This window comes from Pseudorca crassidens, chromosome 14 (genome assembly GCF_039906515.1).
Source record: "Pseudorca crassidens isolate mPseCra1 chromosome 14, mPseCra1.hap1, whole genome shotgun sequence".
NCBI classification, from domain to species: domain Eukaryota; kingdom Metazoa; phylum Chordata; class Mammalia; order Artiodactyla; family Delphinidae; genus Pseudorca; species Pseudorca crassidens.
The window spans coordinates 32880953-32901176 of NC_090309.1; the positions used below are offsets into that span (position 1 = coordinate 32880953).

Genomic DNA, 20224 nt, shown 5'->3' on the forward strand with positions numbered 1-20224 from the left:
TATCATGCTGAGAGCAGCAGAATAACACTTTTGTGGCATTTGGTCTTATTTGGAACCACACAAACAGCTTTTTTGTTGTTGTTGTTGTTATGAAAAGAGGACCCTGGCAAGACAACAAAAGCTGCATTTCTATTTTAAGCCAGCACAGAAGGGGTAAGAAGACAATGAGTCACAGTCATCCACCTCTGTTGTTGTGACACTTCATCCTAAGAATGTCCTTCCTTCTGTCCCGTTAACTCAAAGGCATGGGGCTACATCATACTCAAACTCATCACAAAACTTCATGTGTTTATTTTTTAAAAATTGAGACATAGTGCTATTTATACTGTAGCATTACTTCAAGAATTGAAGATGCTTAAAATGGTGGAAATTTTCAGTTTCTTATTAATTTTTAAAAGGGTATTATTTTATAACGTTGCACAGTTTTGAATGTTCTGTTCTGAACCTATATCCCCCCCCAGTCCTGTTATTTCCATAGGGCTAAAATTCCATATGAAGTGATATTTTTAGGAATACCCTTCATGTTATGGGAGAAATAATGGTACTTAGAGAACTTTTGATGTATCTGCTACTCAACCATTGTTAACTTTGTAGAGAGCAAAGGAAAGACCAATGACAGGGCCTTGACTTCCTCAACTGATTTCTGGTCTTCTGTGCTTTCCATGCGTAGTAAAACCCCAAGGAGTCTGAGTAATAATATTCCTTGGGTTTTTGGTAATTTTCGATTGTGAGCTCATGTGAAGTTTGCATTTACCTATGGGAATCTTATGAAGACTGAGCTAAGGGATCAACCTGCCAGAGAGTTCCCTTTTGCAGATTCCTAAACACTTCCAAACTGTGATCCCTTTCTCTTAGTTTGTAATTTACAGAACCCCAAGTAATAAACATTTGAACTCTAAAACTGAGAGGTTGTGGTTCTGAATTCTTAGGGACACACACACACACACACACACAACTCATAGCTCATCCTTTTACTTAAGGTCTCAGCTGTAGCAGAAGACTCAATTCTGACTCCCAAACTTTTATGGACCTATGTAAGGCTCTGAAACCAAATGTCTAGGTTATTGAGATTGGAAAATCACCACCGCTTTAGGGTCAGCTAACCGTCTGATTTCCAGAACCTTTTTTATTTTGTCCCTGGAAATGTCTATTTTCTTGTGAGCCTGGCTATGCATTTAAAACAACTTTTATTACATTTTTTTACCAGGAAATTTTTTGTTTTTATTTTGCTAGGAAGTCCAGTGTATCACCAGCCAGGAGTAATTGATTTTTCCCAAATGATTACCTCTTGCATGCTCAGAGGGGTAACTCAAATAAATGTTGTACTTAGATGCCTAAATGTTGTCGTGTGCCTAAATGTTGTATTTGGAGCCTTTGATTTAAAACATCGCATATCCTGAGACTTCTGGGCTGATATCTTAATTCCAACTCCTTTGCTACCTCCATGGCCTCATAGGTTCTGTGTGAGGAGAAGCCATCAGAAGAAAGCTGTGTATAGAAGAAATGCCAATGAGATCTGAAAAGCCACCTAACAAAAGGCTTTAATTTCATGGATGGAAGGGGATGCTTGCTCTCATGCTTTTACAATTTAGGCTTCCATTCTTATTCCCTGACCTTATAATAAATATCCTTTTAATTAAAATCAAGACACCAAGGGAAACTAGGCAATGCAATGTGGAAAATGTCCAGGAAACATGAAATACTAGCTGATGACAGATAAATGAAACTTACTATACAAACAGTATAAATGTAATAGAAACCTCACAGTTGATTAGAGCTGGCCAAGTACTGCTTGAATCCAGTAATTTTATACTGTAAAAGTTTAGTAAAGTCTAGTGCCAAGGGTGTTGATCTAGAATGTAGTACAAGAAATTTTCAGAGAAATGAGCTCAACTTTTTTGTTTTTTACATTTGGAACTCAAATTCCAAATAATTTTTGGCCTCTCATCTTATCTCCCTTAAGACTGGAATTATTTAAAAGGCCAAATTCATACGTAAGAGAGAGTAGTGGCAAGAATTTTAACATTAGTTGATAAGGCCTAAATGATGTACATGGTAATTTCAAAGAGCAGCTATGCATATTCCTCACTAGATGATGCACGAGTCACTGCGAAACACTGAGACAATTAAAAAAAATTCATGAATTCAGATTCCCTGAGGCTTAGAGGAGCATCTGGTCTGCCTGGGTTATGGGCAAGGTGATTCCAGCCACTGGCAGTGCCTGTGGGATCTGAGCAGGACACACAAGGAACAAGGGCACGGGATGATGTTCACAGTGTGTTTGAGCTTGTTGGCATTGACACCCTTCGAGGAGGGCGGTAAAGAGGCCACACCTAGGGACCCAGGAATCTGACTTTCAGCCAATTCAGCATTCTCTGGGCTTATGTTTCCCAAACGGTCTTTGGCAGAATGTTAGTGTCCTTCCAGACATCAGGATGTCAATAGGTGTTCGGGAAGGACTAGTGCCCTTCTAGATGTCAGTATGTTAATGAGTAAGGGTCAAGGGAGGATTCCAGGTCAAAAGAAGTTTAGGTGAACAACGTCTGGAAATGCTGCCCCTGATACTTGCATCATATTTTGATGTGTAACCAGGTTTAAGGACCACAGGCCAGGAAATGTTGAAGGAGAGGAGTAGATTCACTTATAGGAGGTAAGAATATAAGGAAGCTACCTTAGTGCCAGCATGGTTCCAATTTTCTAATTTTTCATGTGAGGAAATGAAGGTTAAAAGATTTGCCTTTGATGGAGGCAGATCTCATATTTATGGAGGCAGATCTCATATTGGAACCCCATTGTCTTTAATGACAGCTTGCCTCTTTCCAGCTCACCTAGGGGCATGAGGATGGTGGCGGGTGGGTTTCCAGGCAAGTCGCAGGGCCAGCCCAGCAGGGATGAGGGAAGCCACGAGGGCAAGGTGGAGATGAGAACAGACTGGCGTGTGGTGCAGAGCTCTGAGGCGAGGGCAGGCCATGGCAGGGCTCTGCGTGCTAGTGGGAAGCAACCTTGTCAGCTGCAGAGAGAGGTGTGTCCAGATGGGAATGGGTGGAGGCTGGCAAGGGATCCAGAAAGCACGATGAGTCTAGGCCCATGATGCCTGGCTAAGGAACTGCTTGTACTTGTCAGGTTTCTACTAAATATGCTTCAGTGAATCCCTTTGGTGATGTTAGGTTTGGTTGTCTGGCCCTGAAAATGAAATGCTATGCTTAAAGGTGTGGAGGGCATTATTTGAAGAATTTATTTTTATTTCAATTTAAGGCATGTCAAGTTCCTGATTAGTTTTTGTCCCTTGCAATTTGTATTCATTGAACTACCCTAGAAATTCAATAAAGTGAATTAAACATGATCCTTTACATAATTCTTTAAAAACTGTTCATAAGATACCTACGAGGCCTTTAAAAACAAACCCAAACAAAAGGGAACCGCATTTTGTTTCTCGCGGGAGAAATTCTCAAAGCACGCACAAGATCCTCTCCCAATATTTGCCGTTATTTGAACAGAAATATAATGGTTTGCTTTCACCTTAATAGTGTAGTTTAATTAGCTGGGCTGCAGAAGAATTCCAACTCTACAGCAGGATCTCTTTTTATTTTCTCTCTAGTTGTGGTAAGAAACACATAACCTAATCTTAACCATTTTTAAGTGTACAGTTCAGTAACGTTAAGTATGTTCACCTTGCTATGCAACGAATCTCCAGAAACTTTTTCACCTGGCAAAATATGGCAAGATCTTTTGATTCAGGGTTCCTGATATACAATCAACCCCCTAATAAAATGGGCAGATTTCTAGGATTTTATTTAAGAAGCTGATAAAAGTGTCTTTTGTTATGTAATATTTGATACATATAAAACAATGTGTGTAACATACATGTAATTTATGAAACCTGATAATAATAATACAAACACCCATGAAACTACCATGCCCTACAGTTCCACCGGTTTGTGGGTTCCTTTCGTATCCATTCCCCTTCCCCCCTTTAGTTTAGTTTGGAAAACATATGAATTACATAGTAGGCACTGTACTTCTTTGTGGGATGATTTTCTGTGACAAGTTTCTCCGTCCCCTGGAGGAGTTCATTATATAGTGACAGGAACATATATATGAATGAACACTTGTGACAGAATGAGAAAATTCGCTAATAGATGTGTGAAAAAAGTGCTATGAAAACCAAGGGAGGTTGGCGCTAATTCTCCCCAGGTGGGAAAAAGGAAAGCTACTGAGACGGAGTGATCAGCGAACCGGGCTTTGAAGAAAGAGGAATTGTTGACAGAGTAGATAAAGAAGATGAAAATATTTCAGCAAGCGGAAACAATATAAGCAAAGAGATCATTAGTAGCTATGAGGTATGTTCAAGGAACCCCAAAGAATAGAGTGTGCCTGGAGATGGCCCTCCTTCCATTTAGCTCCTCAATGAGCTTTGAGATATACTGAGTAACAGTCTGTCTTGAGCCAGGCATGGTTATGCGCTGGGGAACTACAGCCCTGGCTTCCAATAGCATATGTCTACAGGGGAAGATTGACAAGCAAATGATCAGTTACAACGCCATGGTCAGTGCCATGAAGGAGTCTGCACAGGGTGCCGAGGGGGTCCGGGCACAGGGAGGAGTAGGTGGGAGGTGAGGTGGAGAAGTGGGGTGTGGCCGGGTTGAGAAGGGTCTACGTACGCCATGTCAAGGAATTTGAAGTCTGCTTTAGAGATCTTGAACAGTCAAGAGGATTTGGGGCATGGAAGTGAGTGGGACCATGACCTGATTAGTTTTCTTTCTTTCTTTTCTTTTTTTTTTTTTTGTGCGGTACGCGGGCCTCTCACTGTTGTGGCCTCTCCCGTTGTGGAGCACAGGCTCCGGACGCGCAGGCTCCGGACGCGCAGGCCCGGCGGCCTTGGCTCACGGGCCCAGCCGCTCCGCCGCATGTGGGATCTTCCCGGACCGGGGCACGAACCCGCGTGCCCTGCATCGGCAGGAGGACTCTCAACCACTGCGCCACCAGGGAAGCCCTAGTTTTCTTTTTTTAAGGGAAAAAAACCTAGTGACAGTGAGAAAGGCTAAAAGAGCAGTTAGGAAGTTATTGCAGTAGTTCAGGCGGGAGATGCAGAACCTCAGACTAAGGCAATGACATTCGTTCATCCATTCATTCCACAACTATTTATTAAGCAACTAATGAGTGCCCCATATTATGCTTATGCTGGGGTAAAGGGTGCAGATGGATGTATCAGATGAGATGGCGTGTGAGAGAAGAGGATGCTCTACAGACACCTGTGAAGTGAGAGAAGACTAGGAGAGACAGAGGAGACCTTGGCAATCACTCTTCAGTCTAGAGTTTGGGCAGCTCAGAGGATGGTGACATATCTATCGATGAAGAGCAGTTCTGGGGAAAACATGATGAATTTAGCTGGGACACGATGGGGAGAGATGCCTACATTTGAGATGCCCATTGGGTACCAATACTGTGGGCCTGGTCTTCTGAAGCCGAGGCCAGCAATGGGCGGACACATTAAGTAGCCGTCAGCATATCCATTGTAGTTGAAGTCATGAGCATTAGTGATATTGCCCAGGGGCAATGTGTAGAGAAGGTTGAAGACAATCCTGGAGAACAAGAGGTGAGTGGCAGCAGGAGGAGACAGGGGAAAACTGAAGACAGATTTAGAAGAGTCGGCAGCAGCCAGCAGAGGAGAGAGTTGAAAGAAGAGAGTGCCCATTGCTGAAAGAGCTAAAGTAGAAGGCAAAATGAGCAGAGATCCCTGGCTGGGGAGTTCAGGCTTGCAATGTATGGACTAGAGCAACGATGCTGATGGAGGCCAGGGTGCAGTGGGCCGAAGAGTGAATGGAAGGAATTGTGGACAGTCTGCTCTGCAGAGAAGTTGGCAGATGAAAGGGAGGGAGAAGGAAGAGGGCGGCTTGAAGGAGGAATAATGTATGAGAATTTTTAAAGGTTGAAAGAGGCCAGTAGGCAGCAGGGAGGAAGACAGTGGAGAGGAAAGGATGAAGATACCACAGGCAGAGGCGAATGAGAGAGAACAAAATGAAGGACATGAGTGGTGAGAGAGGCAGAGGGGCCAGGCTGCATCCGGGGAGGGGAGGGATGTTGGAGCAGCACGCATGAAAGTGCTACTTGAAGTGGAAGGCTTCTCACAGGACAGCTTCCACCTCTCACTGAGGCAGAAGTGTAGGCTGTCTGTTGAGAGTGAAAGAGCCAGAGATAGGACAGTCCTCTCCGGGAGAACGGGAAGTCTGGGAGAGACACCATGGGGGTGGAGTCTGGGGCTCCACAAAGATGAGGTGAGAGTTTGCTAAGCAATGAGAAGGCCTCGTAAATGAGCAGTGGCCCCAACAGCATGCTTGGGCAATTCTCTTCTGAAGGGATCATCATGGAGTAGGAGAGGAGAAGACTATCAATTGCTCTGTCTCGGTATAAGGATGGGGCAGGGCAAGTGGGCTGGGTGTTAGGTAATCGAGGGTGTTCGTGAGAGCGTCAACATGGGGTCCGTAGGTTAAGACACCAGGCAGGCATTTATCCTCTCCCCCAGATTTTTGATTCGAAGGAGCCAGTCCCCATTGCTAAGCAGAATCTATCAGTGTCTGGTGACCTGCTGAAATTTAGGCAGGATGTGATGGCCTTTGCCTGTGTACGTAAAGCTACCATCCTAGTTAGACTGCAGGCTTTCAGGGTGCTGCCTCTTGGCCGGGATGATGGTAGACTCTCAGGGTTACCTGCATGTTCTAGATCTGTATTAGATGGTATTTACCTCTAATACCACTGATTCATTGTGGACTTTTTTCCTCCGTATGTTCATACGTTTACTCATCCAGTACATTTCAACTCTTTTTCCCCATGATCCTCTTCTCATGCAGATTTCCTAGTCTTCCTTTTTTTAAAGTTCAATTTAGAGATTTCAATAATATTGGACCAAATTTATAAGTGGGTGGAGTGTCCATAGCATGACTTAAAGCGTTCTGGCAATGCCCTTTGTGGAACTGAGGCAGGGTTTTATTTATTCATTTATTTTTTTGTAAAATATTGGCCCCTGAATTCCCTTTTTGAAAATGCAAATAAGCACAGGGTACATAGGCCGATGACTCTCTCTCTTCCAATGTGAATATTTTTTGTGCCAGTGAATAAAGTTAGGAATCTTAGAAAGCAAAGATTTACCTGGGGTTACTGAGGGCCACGTTGGGAAACACTGGAAACTTTGGATCCAAGACCTGGCCAATTCTCTGTCCATCAGTCATTACTGATAGATTATTCTCTGCTACGCGGGCAATAAGTTAACCCAGGTTCCTTCTAGGTGGGAGATAAGAGCCAGCTGGGAATGGGGTCCTTCCAGAAAGGCAAAATGCAATGGGTAGCACCAGTCACTCTCAGCCTTCAGATTTCTTCTTCCAGGACCAGCAGGAGGCAAGAGGATGCTGACGGCTGCAGAAGCCTGGCCTCGTAGTGTCTATCATGCCTGACCTGGCCATACTGGTCGTTACATGTTAAAATGCTCTTTATGATTAGTAAATAGTGACCTGAGTGCCTGCCCTTGTACCCCTGCCACCCTACAGGACTTCATGGACCATCCCCCATCCCACCCCATATCCAGCCACTAAAGGGTTAATGTTTGCCTCAATTGGGATGGAGGCCTTGCCAATTGTTAAAGATTTTGAATATTATTCCCCGGAAGAACTGTGCAGAAGCGGGAGGAAGGCAAACCTCATGGCTCCTCATGTTACAGACCCTTTCTGCTCTCTGGCTATTTCCCATCATGGAGATATGGCTTTGGTACCAGGCCATGGGGTATTTCCCACACTCAAGACAGGGCAGGGAGGTTTCAGGACCGTCATTTACAAGGATGCCCTCTGCTAGTCCCAGACGGTGGTGAGGGCGTGCTGTCACGCGGGGGAGAGAAACTTGCTGCATACGGCATCCTGGGGTGCGGGGAGATGACGTTTGCCCTCCTTCCTGTATACTCCCTTTAGAAAACACGTGAATTTACCCTGTCCTCCTCAGAACATCATCACTCATAAAGGAAGCCAGCGATCAACGAGTAATTTGGGGAGCACACTAAGCATCAGAGCTTTCAGAAATATGTGGAAGGGCAGTTTTTAAATGCTTCATAAACAGGAAAATCAGTCTCTAAGATCTTCCCTTGTAAAGAAATTCCTCAGGACTTACAAAATCAGGCCACATTAAGACATTTTTGCTGTCTTCCAAAGCAACATAGGCTTAGCCAGATAGATTCGCTGAAAAATATTCTGAATATTGCAAAGCAATCTGACCTTGTGTGATCCTGCCTCCAATAATGAACGGCATTAAATAAGAGACATTTTCCTGGAAATTAAAACCACGATAAGATATCACTGCATGCCTGTTAAGATTGCTATCATCAAGAAGACAAGAGATAACAAGTATTAGTGGGAATCCTTGTACACTGTTCATGGGAATGTAAATTGGTGCAGCCACTATGGAAAACAGTATGGAGGTTCCTCAAAAAATGAGAAATAGAACTACCATATGACACAGCAATTCCAATTTTGGGTATATATCTGAAGGAAACAAAACCACTATCCTGAAGAGATACAGACACCCTCATGTTCAATGCAACATTATTTACAATAGCCAAGACATGTAAGCAACTTAAGTGTACATTGAAGGACGAATGGGTAAAGAAGATGTGGTATACATATACGATGGAATAGTATTCAGCCATAAAAAAGAAGGAAATCCTTCCATTTGCGACAGCATGGATGGACCTTGAGGGATTATGCTAAGGGAAATAAGTCAGGCAGAGAAAGACAAATACTGTATGATTTCATTTACATGTGGAATCTAAAAGAACCAACTTCATAGAAACAGATCAGATCTGTGGTTGCCAGAGGTGGGGGCTGGGGTACAGGGTTGGGGGTGGAGGAATTGAGTGAAGGTAGTCAAAATGTACAACTTCCAGTTACAAGATAAAGCTCGGGGTGTATAATGTACAACAGGATGACTACAGTTCAGAGTACTGTATTGTACATTTGACAGTTGCTAGGAAAGTAATCTTAAAAGTTCTTATCACAAGGAAAAGTGTGTACTATGTGGGGTAATGGATGTTAACTTACTATGGTAAACTTTTTGCAATATATACACGTACCAAATCATTAAGTTGTATACCATAAACTTATAAAATGCTATCTGTCAATTCTATTTCAATAAAACTGGAAAAAAGAGACATTTCTCACTAATATAAATTGAATGCCATACAGTACGGTTATATATTCCTATTATAGTAAATATTTTAAAATATTAATAATAGTAATTATTAATAATAATACAGGGAACAATCTTAAGCAGATATATAGATAATCCTTTAATTTTCACCATCTACCTATGAGGTCAGAGCTCTCATCGTCCTCATCATATAAATGAGGAAACTGGGGCACAGAGAGGTTAAGTAACTTGCCCAAGATCACACAACCAGTAAATGGTGGAGTACTGCTTGGCTGTTGTATTGTTCCTAGCTGTCCCCACCCAGAGGTAACTGTTTTTAATAATCAAAGGGACTAAGTGAACAAAGGGTGATGCCTACTACAACAGAAGCCCCAGTGTTCACCTCAGGCTGCCACCGCCAACACTCCCAGCCACCCTCTTCTTTAAGAGCCCTCTGAAAGTTTTCTTCCCCCGAGAATTCCAGACTTGAAGATATGCTTCCTTTTGAATCACCACAGAAAGCAGTCTGGCTGCCTCAGTGTTTTTTTTAACCTTAAAAATAAAATGGTTATGCAGCCTTAAGTATTTAAACATTTAAATCTGGGGCTGCTGTGCTTAAGACTGCTTAAAATCTTGGTGAAATCACTCCAGCCTGGGTTACACTAATTGACCTGAGACTTGCACCTGTCCCTCCCACCAGGGTCCCTCCCACCCACACATTCTTGTCTGCTACGAGTCATCTTTTCCCCTCAAAACCAGAGGCTTCTGTTGGTGCAAAAGCCTCTTTCTTTCCAGAATCCTTGCCACAGGGATCCACATCCTGACTGAGTTTTGCATTCATCCATTTATCATCTCTTTAAAGTGTTGTTTGAAACCATTTCTCCCTTTTGTTCAAGTCTAGTGCTCTATGAGGCTTCAGTTTCTGTCCTACACACAGATTTGAGTCGCCTTGCACTGTATGCTAAATGCTGGATTTCCAGAGATAAAGTGAAGACAAGCTCTAGCCTGGAGATGCTCACCATCTATTTTCCTCTGCTGGGCCTGCCATGGAAGAACTGAGATGCAGGGAATGGAAGAAGCTGTGGCAGTGGAGCAGCGCTCGCTTCAAACGCACCTGCCTTTACAGCGCATGCTCTGATTGTGCATGAAGTCAGGGCATGTGCTAGAACTAGACTTGCAAGAGCTAATGTTTTCTTTTCATTTGGATATTACTTTGTTTGGTCTTTTCCTGGTTTGGGGGCCAGGGAATAGAAACTGATAGACAAGCACATATCATTTGGGCACGGCAGGTGATGGCGGGTTATCCCAGGCCCTGCACTATTTGGGGATGCTGGCCAGAGCTATGTGGTGGCTCCAGGTGACGGTGATGGGGAGGAGATCCTTACTGATCTTGTGCTGGGCACATAGAGGTGTGTCCTATAAATGCTAGCTAAAAGAATAAAATAAAGGTAGGTGCCACTCTTTTTTTTTTTTTTTTTTTTTGCGGTACGCGGGCCTCTCACTGTTGTGGCCTCTCCCGTTGCGGAGCACAGGCTCCGGACGCGCAGGCTCAGCGGCCATGGCTCACGGGCCCAGCCGCTCCGCGGCATGTGGGATTCTCCCGGACTGGGGCACGAACCCGTGTTCCCTGCATCGGCAGGCGGACTCTCAACCACTGCGCCACCAGGGAAGCCCGGTGCCACTCTTTATTGTTAAAAATAAAGAGGCCTCAGGCACTTTCTCAGATGGACTGACTAGTTGCTAAGACCAAGGTGGCTTTGGAAGAGTATCAGCTGGTGCAACTCAACAAGTGTGTGTGCGTGTGTGTGCATACGTGCACATGTGCCACACACACGCATGTGTATTTATTACACATCAAGTAACACTCATCATTTACAGTATTCTGCTGATCCTTCCTAGGCACTGCACCCAGAGCAGCCCCTTCAGCTGCTCCACCCAAAATGGTGTGTCCATTGGCAAACCGTAACGCATACTGACTCCTAATGACTCATGATTTTATCGATCATGTTAGTTTCTTTTTTTTTGCATTATGTGGGCCTCTCCCTGCTGTGGTCTCTCCCGTTGCAGAGCACAGGCTCCGGATGCGCAGGTTCAGCGGCCATGGCTCACGGGCCCAGCCACTCCGTGGCATGTGGGATCCTCCCGGACCGGGGCACGAACCCATGTCCCCTGCATCGGCAGGCGGACTCTCAACCACTGCGCCACCAGGGAAGCCCGATCGTGTTAGTTTTTGCCAATTTTGTAAAAATTGTACAAAAGACGCTAGACTTATTGTTAATTATTTACACAGTTTCTTGTTGCCCTCTACCTACTCATGGTCCTGTTAACCTGTGTCATTCTTTGCTTTGAGCCGCCTGAGGTCTGAGGCCGGGGGAGAAGCTTGGGGCACTTACCACGGTGCAGCAGAGGGGCCAGAACCACCAGAGGAGAGCCAGGGCCAGAAGCAGGAACAGGATCAGCAGGGCGATCGCCAGGATGGAGCCATCGGACTGCGGGGCCGAGAGAGAGGGCGGTCAGCAGTGGGGCCGGCTGTGCGCGCAACCAGCATGTGAGCTTGGGGGGCAAGGCAATACCTGTGGTCTCTCCCTCCCCGCACTCCCATCCCCAGTATGCAGATTTAAGTCCCAGAGAAGAGCACAGTTTGCCAAGTAAACTGTGCTGCCCAACATTCTGGGCAACACACTCTATGTAGTCAGTTCTCATGAGAAGTGGGTTTGTCTTTTCAGGGAGGCCCCATTCTTCTCTTGGAACAACAGCCTGAAGGACCAATCCTGCAGGAGACAGAGCAGATGGCTGCCTTTGCAGCTGGGCACTGAGATGGCCTACCACCGCCATCTGCCTCCGGACCATCACCCTGTGCCCGGTGACAGCCTCCCACTCCCTGGAACTGCTGTTCCCGCCACCCCTTGGGCTGGACTTGGGACAATTCTCAACTCAGCCTGCTTGCCTGAGCCCGTGTCTCGTAGGTGCGTGTAAGAGAGTCACGAGGCAAAGTCTAGAGCCCACTGATGGGATGTGATAAAGGGCAGAGGGATTCCAGGGAGTAGAGGGTGAGGCAGCTTCTGCTGACCCTGGGAGGGGAGGGGTGTGGTGACTGAGTCAAAGCTGCTCTCGGGTCCAATGAAGCAGGCGCCCAAGACAAATCATGCCCACTTCCAAACATGCCTAGGCCAGTCCCCAAGACAGACAGTTGCCGTGGGCTGACATGATGATTAACTTTCATCAACAGAGATCCCACTCCCTCGGTGTCAGTATTCTGGGGCTGCTGGTTCAAGGGAGCAGATTTAAGTCCCCGCCACCACCCCTTCTTCCCAGCTACCGGGAGTGCAAGTGGGTACAACCTTTGGAGCTGGGGGCGAGGGGCAAGTTGTCACAGGTATTAATTGTCATAGGTACCCCTTCTGAATATAGCTGGCAATATAGCTCCCCCCCCAAATCAGATATGTTTGCACAGATGCTGATGATAAAGGAAAGCAACCTAAATGTTTAACAATTAAGGAATAGTTAATAATACATGGTAGAACCACCAATTACTCTGTAGACATTATATTTACACATAATATTTAAATGACCTGAGAGAACAGCCCTGATATAATGAGTGGACTTACGTTTGCCAAGAGGGAGAGAGAGACTGAGGGCTATTTACTCAAACAGTAATGGTGATTTTGCTGGTAGTGGATTTATGGTAATTAAAAAAAAATCTGTCTTTGCCTTTCTTTTTCTTTGTTGAACATTGCACAATGAGAAAGTAAACTCTTGAAGTTGTATTTTAAAAATCTGCACTTGGGGCTCCTCCCTATGGTATCAGGGCTCACGTGGCCCTGGGGTTCTCACCCAGGATCAGTGGACCTATGGGGTACACAGATGGGCTCAAGTGGATGGGAGGTGTGACCCTCCCGAAACAACACTCATGACCTTCAGAGCATGTGTCTTCAGGGGAGACTGTTCACAGCATGATCAGACTTTCAAAGCTGCCCTCTCCCCAACCATTTACAGAGGGGGAGTTGGATGGCCCGTCCGAGGCTACACAGCAGGTTAATGGCAGAGCTGGGGCGTGACTCACCCCTACTCTGAGTGCTCAGTGGGGGCTACTGGAAGCTGTTTAAAGGCAGCTTTTACTCCCTGGAATGTCTTTGACCCAAAAGCCAGGGAACTAAACACTCAGATCCCACCAAGCCAAGGCTTGGGAATGCCAGATTGTCCCCGAGGGAGCTGCACCTCACAAGTGCAGGTGCAGGGCTGGGCAGTGGGTGGGGAGAGGGCACAGCAGCCAGAGGACGCTCTTGGACCCACAACGTTTATGCAATGAGCTACGGAAGACGGATGCTCTCCTTGAAGATACAAAGAAATCCCGTGTGTTCTCCAAACTTACTGTTAGTCAAGGACAGCCCCCTTGATCTTTCAGTCTCTACATTCCATGCCCATAAAATGGAGATACTGAACCTCACCTGCCTCATTGCATTGATGTGAGGGGAAAATGAGCTGTAAGATGTAAGCAGACATGGCTGGACAAGTGGGACGGAAGCTATCAGGTCAGATGCTGAGCTGTAACTCATCCTCCCTTTGTTTCCTCGTGGCCAGCAAACATGGTGGCCATTTCAGATCATAAGTCTGTTTGCCGTCGGAATAATAAGTGGTTTGGTTACTGCAAGGCTTATAAAACAGTGGTCTTTCAGTATAAGGTTATAATTTAGTAAAGACTACAGACTGCATTTATTCCCATTATATGCAATCTCCCCTCTCCTGATTTTACTTTCACTCTAGAGAGAGGAACTGAAGCAGAAAAGCTGATATACTGTGGGGAAAATTATTTTAATTCCTTCTGGAAAAAGAAGGAATTTTCCTGTGAAGTGGGGAGGGTGGAGGACCGGGACCACAAGGGGAGAGGGGAGGCTTCAGCTCCGGAAGGAGATTTCCTGGATTCAGACAAAGCTTCATCCGGCCCGTCTCTGACCAGGCTTGGTCTGCCTGGTCCCAGCCCTCCCTTCCGTAGTAAAGGAGGACAGCGTGGGGCTCAGCAGGGGCAAGGTGCAGTGGGGACGCTGGGGGAGTGGAAACGCAGTGGGGCAGACGCTCCTGGAGGGACTGACCCTTGCTCTGGATGCAGCCGCCAGTAAAGCCCCCCAACGCACTGCCTGGTTTTCAAGATCTTCCAGCACCGTTATATACAAACACCCAGTGTAAAAGGGTCACCGTCAGACAAGAGGCATGAATCTCTGATGAACTTAGACATGAAGCTAATGTCCTACAAGTAGGTAACATGTGCATGCAACCTCGGAGGAGGTTCGTTCATGGATTCATTCAGCAAACGTTTACTGAGGGTCCGTCCGGTGCCCACGGAGCAGACCTCAGCGGTAAGGATGGATCACACAGAACCAAGGTGCTCATGGTCTGATGAGGAATATGTATCAACCGTTACCCACACTCAGGGGCCTGTGTGTTGTTATTCAACAGCTGTACACGCAGCACCTTTAATTAATTAATTTATTTTTGGATAGTTTTTATTTTATTTAAAAAATTAAAAAAAATTTTAATACAACTTTAAAGGTTACTTTCCATTTGCAGTTATAACAAATGGTGAGCTCTATTCCCCGTGTTGTACAGTACATCCTTGAGTCTATCTTACACCCAACAGTTTGAACCTCTCGCCCCCCCCAACCCCTCGGTTGCCCCTCCCCAACCTCCCGCCCGCCACTGGTAACCACTAGTTTGTTCTCTATATCTGTGAGTTTCACGCAGCACCTTTTATGTGCCAGGCAGTGAAAAAAGCAAACAGTCTCTTGAGTCTTAAAGCTTACATTCTGGTGCAATAGTAGTAATGATAGTGATGATAATAATACTTGTTATCAGTATAGTTCGTATTTATTGAACACTTACTATGTGCCAGGGACTGTCCTTTCTAAATATGTACTAACATGCTTTCCATGTGTTAGTTCACTTAATATTAACAACCTTATGAATTCAATAATATTGTTTTTTTCCTATCTTACAGAAAAATACTGAGGCAAGGACAGAAGAAGCAACTTGCCCAAGGTCACAGGGAGAAACCAGAATTTAAAACTGGGCCATTTGGTAAGACATGAAAGCAACCTAAAGGTCCACTGACAGATGAATGGATAAAGCAGATATGGTACATATATACAATGGAATACTACTCAGCCATAATAAAGAATGAAATAATGACATTTGCAGCAACATGGATGGACCTAGAGATTATCATACTAAACGAAGTAAGTCAGACGGAGAAAGACAAATACCATATGATATCACTTATATGTGGAATCTAAAATATGGCACAAATGAACCTATCTATGAAACAGAAACAGACTCACAGACAGAGAACAGACTTGTGGTTGCCAAGGGGGAGGGAGGGATGGATTGGTAGTTTAGGATTAGCAGATGCAAACTATTATATAGAGAATGGATAAACAATAAGGTACTACGGTATAGCACAGGGAACTATAGCCAATATCCTGTGATAAACCATAAATGGAGAAGAATATGAAAAGGAATGTATATATGTGTATAACTGAATCACTTTGCTGTATAGCAGAAATTAACATTGTAAATCAACTATATTTCAATAAACTAAATTTTTAACAGAGTTGGGCCATTTGGTTCCACAGCCTACAAGTTCAACCAGCAGGTTACTGCCCTCAGCAAGCACTAAGAACTAAGTGTCTGGAACTAGCACTGAGGAGGTGACACTGGATTCTCGCCCTCAGGGCGAAGGAGAGCTTGGCATTCCTGCACAGAAAGCAAACACAAAGTGCATGGTGTAGGGGTGAAGGAGGCACGGTCCCCACTGTTGGAGCCCAAGCTAAGGGGCATGGCTTCTATCTTGAGCCTGAGTGGCTTCAACCTGGGGAGACTGTGATCAGACTTGTTTCTTGGGAAGTAAATGCTTTCAGTGCATAGAGTATGGACCTGAGGGGAAGACTGGAGGTCGAAGGCCCAGGTGGAAGGCTCCTGCAGTCCCTCCCAGTCTTTTAGGATGACATTTTACAGGGTCACTCCTTCTGAAACTCTTGCATTGTCATGGATGTCTTTGTACTAATTTTACTAACGATACCGACTGTTATTGTGTGCTATCTGCATTCCCGGCGCTAGGCAAAGTGCTACCTATGCATGAGCTCATTTAATTAAACGAGCCTTGTTAAAGCAGTCTTGTTGCAGGAACTGTTATCCCCTTTTTGAATAAGGAACAAGGAGACTCAGCGAAGGTATGTAACTTACCCAGACCCTTCCTGTACCACTTATGGACATAGTTATATGCCCTCAATTTTAATGTTGCAAAACTGGGAATTGAACCTTCACAGTCTGATTTTAGAACCTTGTGCCCTTCCACTTCATCATTACACTCTAATGCCAGATTTATAAAAAATTCGCTTAAGAAATATCTATACTTGAAAGACTAAACATAAGGCAGCTGCATGAGAGACTGAGACCGTGTTTGTAATCGCTCCATCTGATGGAAGGAAGTTCATCCACACGGCTCCGGGTGGATCAGAGAGTCACATAGTGCAAGTGTATTTCAGAGTGAAGTCCGAAAGGGATGGAGGCCACAGCAGGGCCTGGTTGCCCCTTATGATCTTGAATTGGAATTTCTATCAATTACCTTGTGAAGAGGAATTGACAATCATGTAAGGATGGCTCTGTGTTACCTGTTGAATGAATATGAGTATGTAGTAGAAATACATACACATCTGCCCTGTTTAGTATCTGCTTCATTCGTGAAATTAGTTCAGCTACTCTAAATGAATCCTTTTGCATTTTCATCTAGTCCCAAGATGAAAAGCCCCTTTGGGTGCTAAGACTCTGCCATGGGCCGGGAGGCATGTGGAATGCTCCACAGCCCACACCATGTAGCCTGGTGGCCCAGAACCCGGCTCTGTCCTCCTGCACTGGTGCAAACTGCCTTGGCTCCTTGGGCTTTGGCCTCCAACCTACCCTCCTGTGTCCCAGCTCACTGTCTGCTGGCACACCCTGTGTTACGCGCTGCCTGCTCCCCAAAGCTTCTTCCTGGATCGGAGCTCAGGAGGGTCATGGGCTGACCACTGCTCTCAGCCTGACTCAGGACAAGCGTGTGGACTCGGCCTCTGCTCCTCCCTTCACCAGGGCACAGGGTGGTAGGACTGCAAAGACCCCTGGGCCCACACGGCCTCCACCATGGGGCTGAGCAGGGCCATTTGGGTCAGGGCCTAAATGCGCCTGCCCAGGCTCTGTCTTGGATGGCTAAATGGCAGGAGGCGAGGTGGCTTCCTCACCACGCAGAAGTTCCGAACCAGCCAGCCTCCAGGCTTGGAAGCGGTTGCATCCTCCAGGCTCTCTGACGCCGGGGAGGGGAGCCTGAGTGGGGCCTTGCCTGGACTTGACTTTCTGACAAGAAGCGAGAGCAGGAGCTGACCTGCCCAGCAAACTCTGCTCCTGTCCTTGCTGGGCAGCCTCTGCATGGAATTCTCTGGAAGCTTTGAAAGAGATTTCAGAAGGGAAGACAGCAGCAGATAAATAACCAAAGATTGCCTCCTGCCACTGTTATCTTCCCAACAGCCTAGATACCAACACAAGTTAATTTCTTATTTTCTTTAAAAAGGAAAAATAAAGTTTAATAAATCAACATGGCCCTTTGGTTTAAAATATTTTCAGCAGGAGGTGGGGGGCTTTGGGGTGTGACTAGAGATGAAAGGAAGCGGTGCTAAGGAGGTACATCTTCCAGTTAGGGGAGGGGACATCCATTTTCTTCAATAAGTAGTAGTTTTATGCCTTTTTCCCTATGAACGCTGAGGTGTAAGATGTCACAGAGGCCTGCGGTGGAGCACGCAGACACAGAATATTAAACATGAGGGCAGATGCTCAGGCTGCTCCTTCCTCTGGTCATTCCTTGTTAGGATAAATTTCCCTGAAGGCTGCCTGGCTTGCAAGGCAAATCCCTGCATCATGGCTTTTTATATATATTTTTAAATTTTTATGTATTTATGGCTGTGTTGCATCTTCGTTTCTGTGCGAGGTCTTTCTCTAGTTGTGGCAAGTGGGGGCCACTCTTCATCGCGGTGCGCAGGCCTCTCACGATCACTGCCTCTCTTGTTGTGGAGCACAGGCTCCAGACGCGCAGGCTCAGTAGTTGTGGCTCACGGGCCCAGTTGCTCCGCGGCATGTGGGATCTTCCCAGACCGGGGCTCGAACCCGTGTCCTCTGCAACGGCAGGTGGACTCTCAACCACTGCGCCACCAGGGAAGCCCCCATCATGGGTTTTTAAAATGACTTTGTCCCCGGCTCACCAAACGAGGGCATCTTTTAAGATGAGGAAGCATTGTTTTCAAGAGAATAGATTTGGAAACTTGAATAATGAAAGCATCTCTCACATGGTAGGTTTCTAGTAATTTTGGATTTCTGACTCACGGCAGGGGGGCGAGGGATCTTGTGTGACAGGAGAGAGGGAGGCCTCTGGGCAACAGAGCATCAGGCATCGCCGTTCCTTCCTGTCTTGTTTTTTTTTTATGGTGGATTTTTTTTTTTTTTTTTTGGCTCTGAACATTTTATCTTTAAAAAAACAGAAAGAAAAGGGGAAAAAAAAAACTGTCCCCACAAGGGGGAAGGCCCCCAGTGGGCCCCTGCCTGTTGTTCCCCCTGGCTTCTGTATAGGCCTTAGCTGCTTGCCGGCCAGGGTAAAGGGAGGAGGGTCAAACTGAGAGGAATGACGGGAAACTGGGGGAAGCTCAACTTAAAGAAACTTGGTGGAATCCCCCATCTCCAAGCTGGGTTTGAACTGGGATTCTTCCTTGTCGTTCAGGCATGGGGTTATTATGTAGCCAATGAAGTGTCTTCAGTTCTGCCTGGAAAACTGTCTCAGTTAAGGAGGGAGCATCCTTCCCCACTCCTGTGTATCCTTCCACGTTGAAGGCACTGTGTGTAAAACTCCAGGCCTTTCTTCCCCTTTACTCATTCAGTAAACGAGGCCTGAGCACAGCGCACATGGGCCTCTGCTCTCCCCTTCCTATCTGGGGAGCGTGCTGCCCACCGAGAGAGAGCAGAGGCTGTCTTCTTCTGCTCCATGCAGGCTGGTTTTGTGCGGGGCCTGATGCTTGTGCGATTTGGGGAGGCCTCTTTAAGAAAAAGAACATAAAAATACAAATGCAAAATAATAAGCACCCCTCCCAGGACCTTAGGAGGCCTAGAAGGGACCCATTCAAATGAGCATCCCTGAGACTTAAACTTCATCAGCGTTCCCGTAACTCTGTCCCTGGCTGTGAGTCTTCCCTAGACAGGCCCCATGCCCGCGACGAGGTTGGCAAAGCTGTTGAATCCTGGGCTTCAGTTTCCAGCCCATTTGCTGCCACACTCAGCCTTAGTCTCCAGTCCGCAACAACAAAGGCAATACTGAGGTTTTCATATATGGTTTGAGGGTCTCATTTCTATTTTTTCACATGCTTTTTTGCCCCCAGGACAGGGATCCCTCCAATATCTCTTATTTTAACTTCCCCCAGGATGGACCCTGGTAATTGTAACACTTACATTTTGAAAACAGTGTACAGGAATTATTAACAGAGGGTTAAGGAGAGCCCTCCCTGATGGGTGGTGGGTTTGCTGCAGTTCTAGGATCTAGGCTAGGTTTTGTGGATTCTGAAAATCACCACTGAGTTACTAAAGGTACTCAGATTCTTTCACATGGTTAGATGAGGCCGTCTTTTAAACATTTAACCTGAAGAATGAATTAGCAGGTTTATTCTGCCACATTGAAGGGCTATTAGCCAAACTCTGCCAAAAATATGACAGGAAAACAGCTGTTGATCCATTAGATATTTTTAAAAGCTGGCAAGGTTGTTTCCCTGGTTTCAGTTGGTAAATGATGATGCCACAGGGCACTCCAGGACGCGACGAGGAGACTTTGCTATGACGTGAGGCTACCCAGTGGTCCCTCTTCCTCTCCTCCCTCCATCCACGGCCCTGTCCCTATTTCTCTGGTATTGAGTGAGAATGTCTTTGAGGCACTGTTGAAAAGCACTCAAGGCAAAGAGGCCCTTCCACTACGGGCAGTTCTGGTCCATGATCTTGTGATCTC

At 45.9% G+C, this 20224-nt stretch overlaps 1 protein-coding gene and 1 long non-coding RNA gene across 6 annotated transcripts in view; one reads left to right on the forward strand and one right to left on the reverse strand.

Moving 5' to 3' along the window:
* ANTXR1 (ANTXR cell adhesion molecule 1) overlaps positions 1 to 20224 on the reverse strand; it is a 245461-nt gene that overhangs the window by 91320 nt on the left and 133917 nt on the right. For all 5 annotated transcript variants that reach the window (XR_010934482.1, XM_067704842.1, XM_067704845.1 and 2 more), the window contains exon 13: positions 11559 to 11654. Coding sequence is in view for 4 of the 5 variants with exons in the window: in XM_067704842.1 (XP_067560943.1) it covers positions 11559 to 11654 (96 nt within the window). In the remaining variant the exon portion in view is untranslated. The remainder of the gene's footprint in view (positions 1 to 11558; positions 11655 to 20224) is intronic.
* On the forward strand, positions 11577 to 15282 carry LOC137206149 (uncharacterized). Its single transcript, XR_010934484.1, has 3 exons — positions 11577 to 11713; positions 11892 to 12131; positions 15158 to 15282. It is a non-coding gene; the product is annotated as an uncharacterized lncRNA (long non-coding RNA).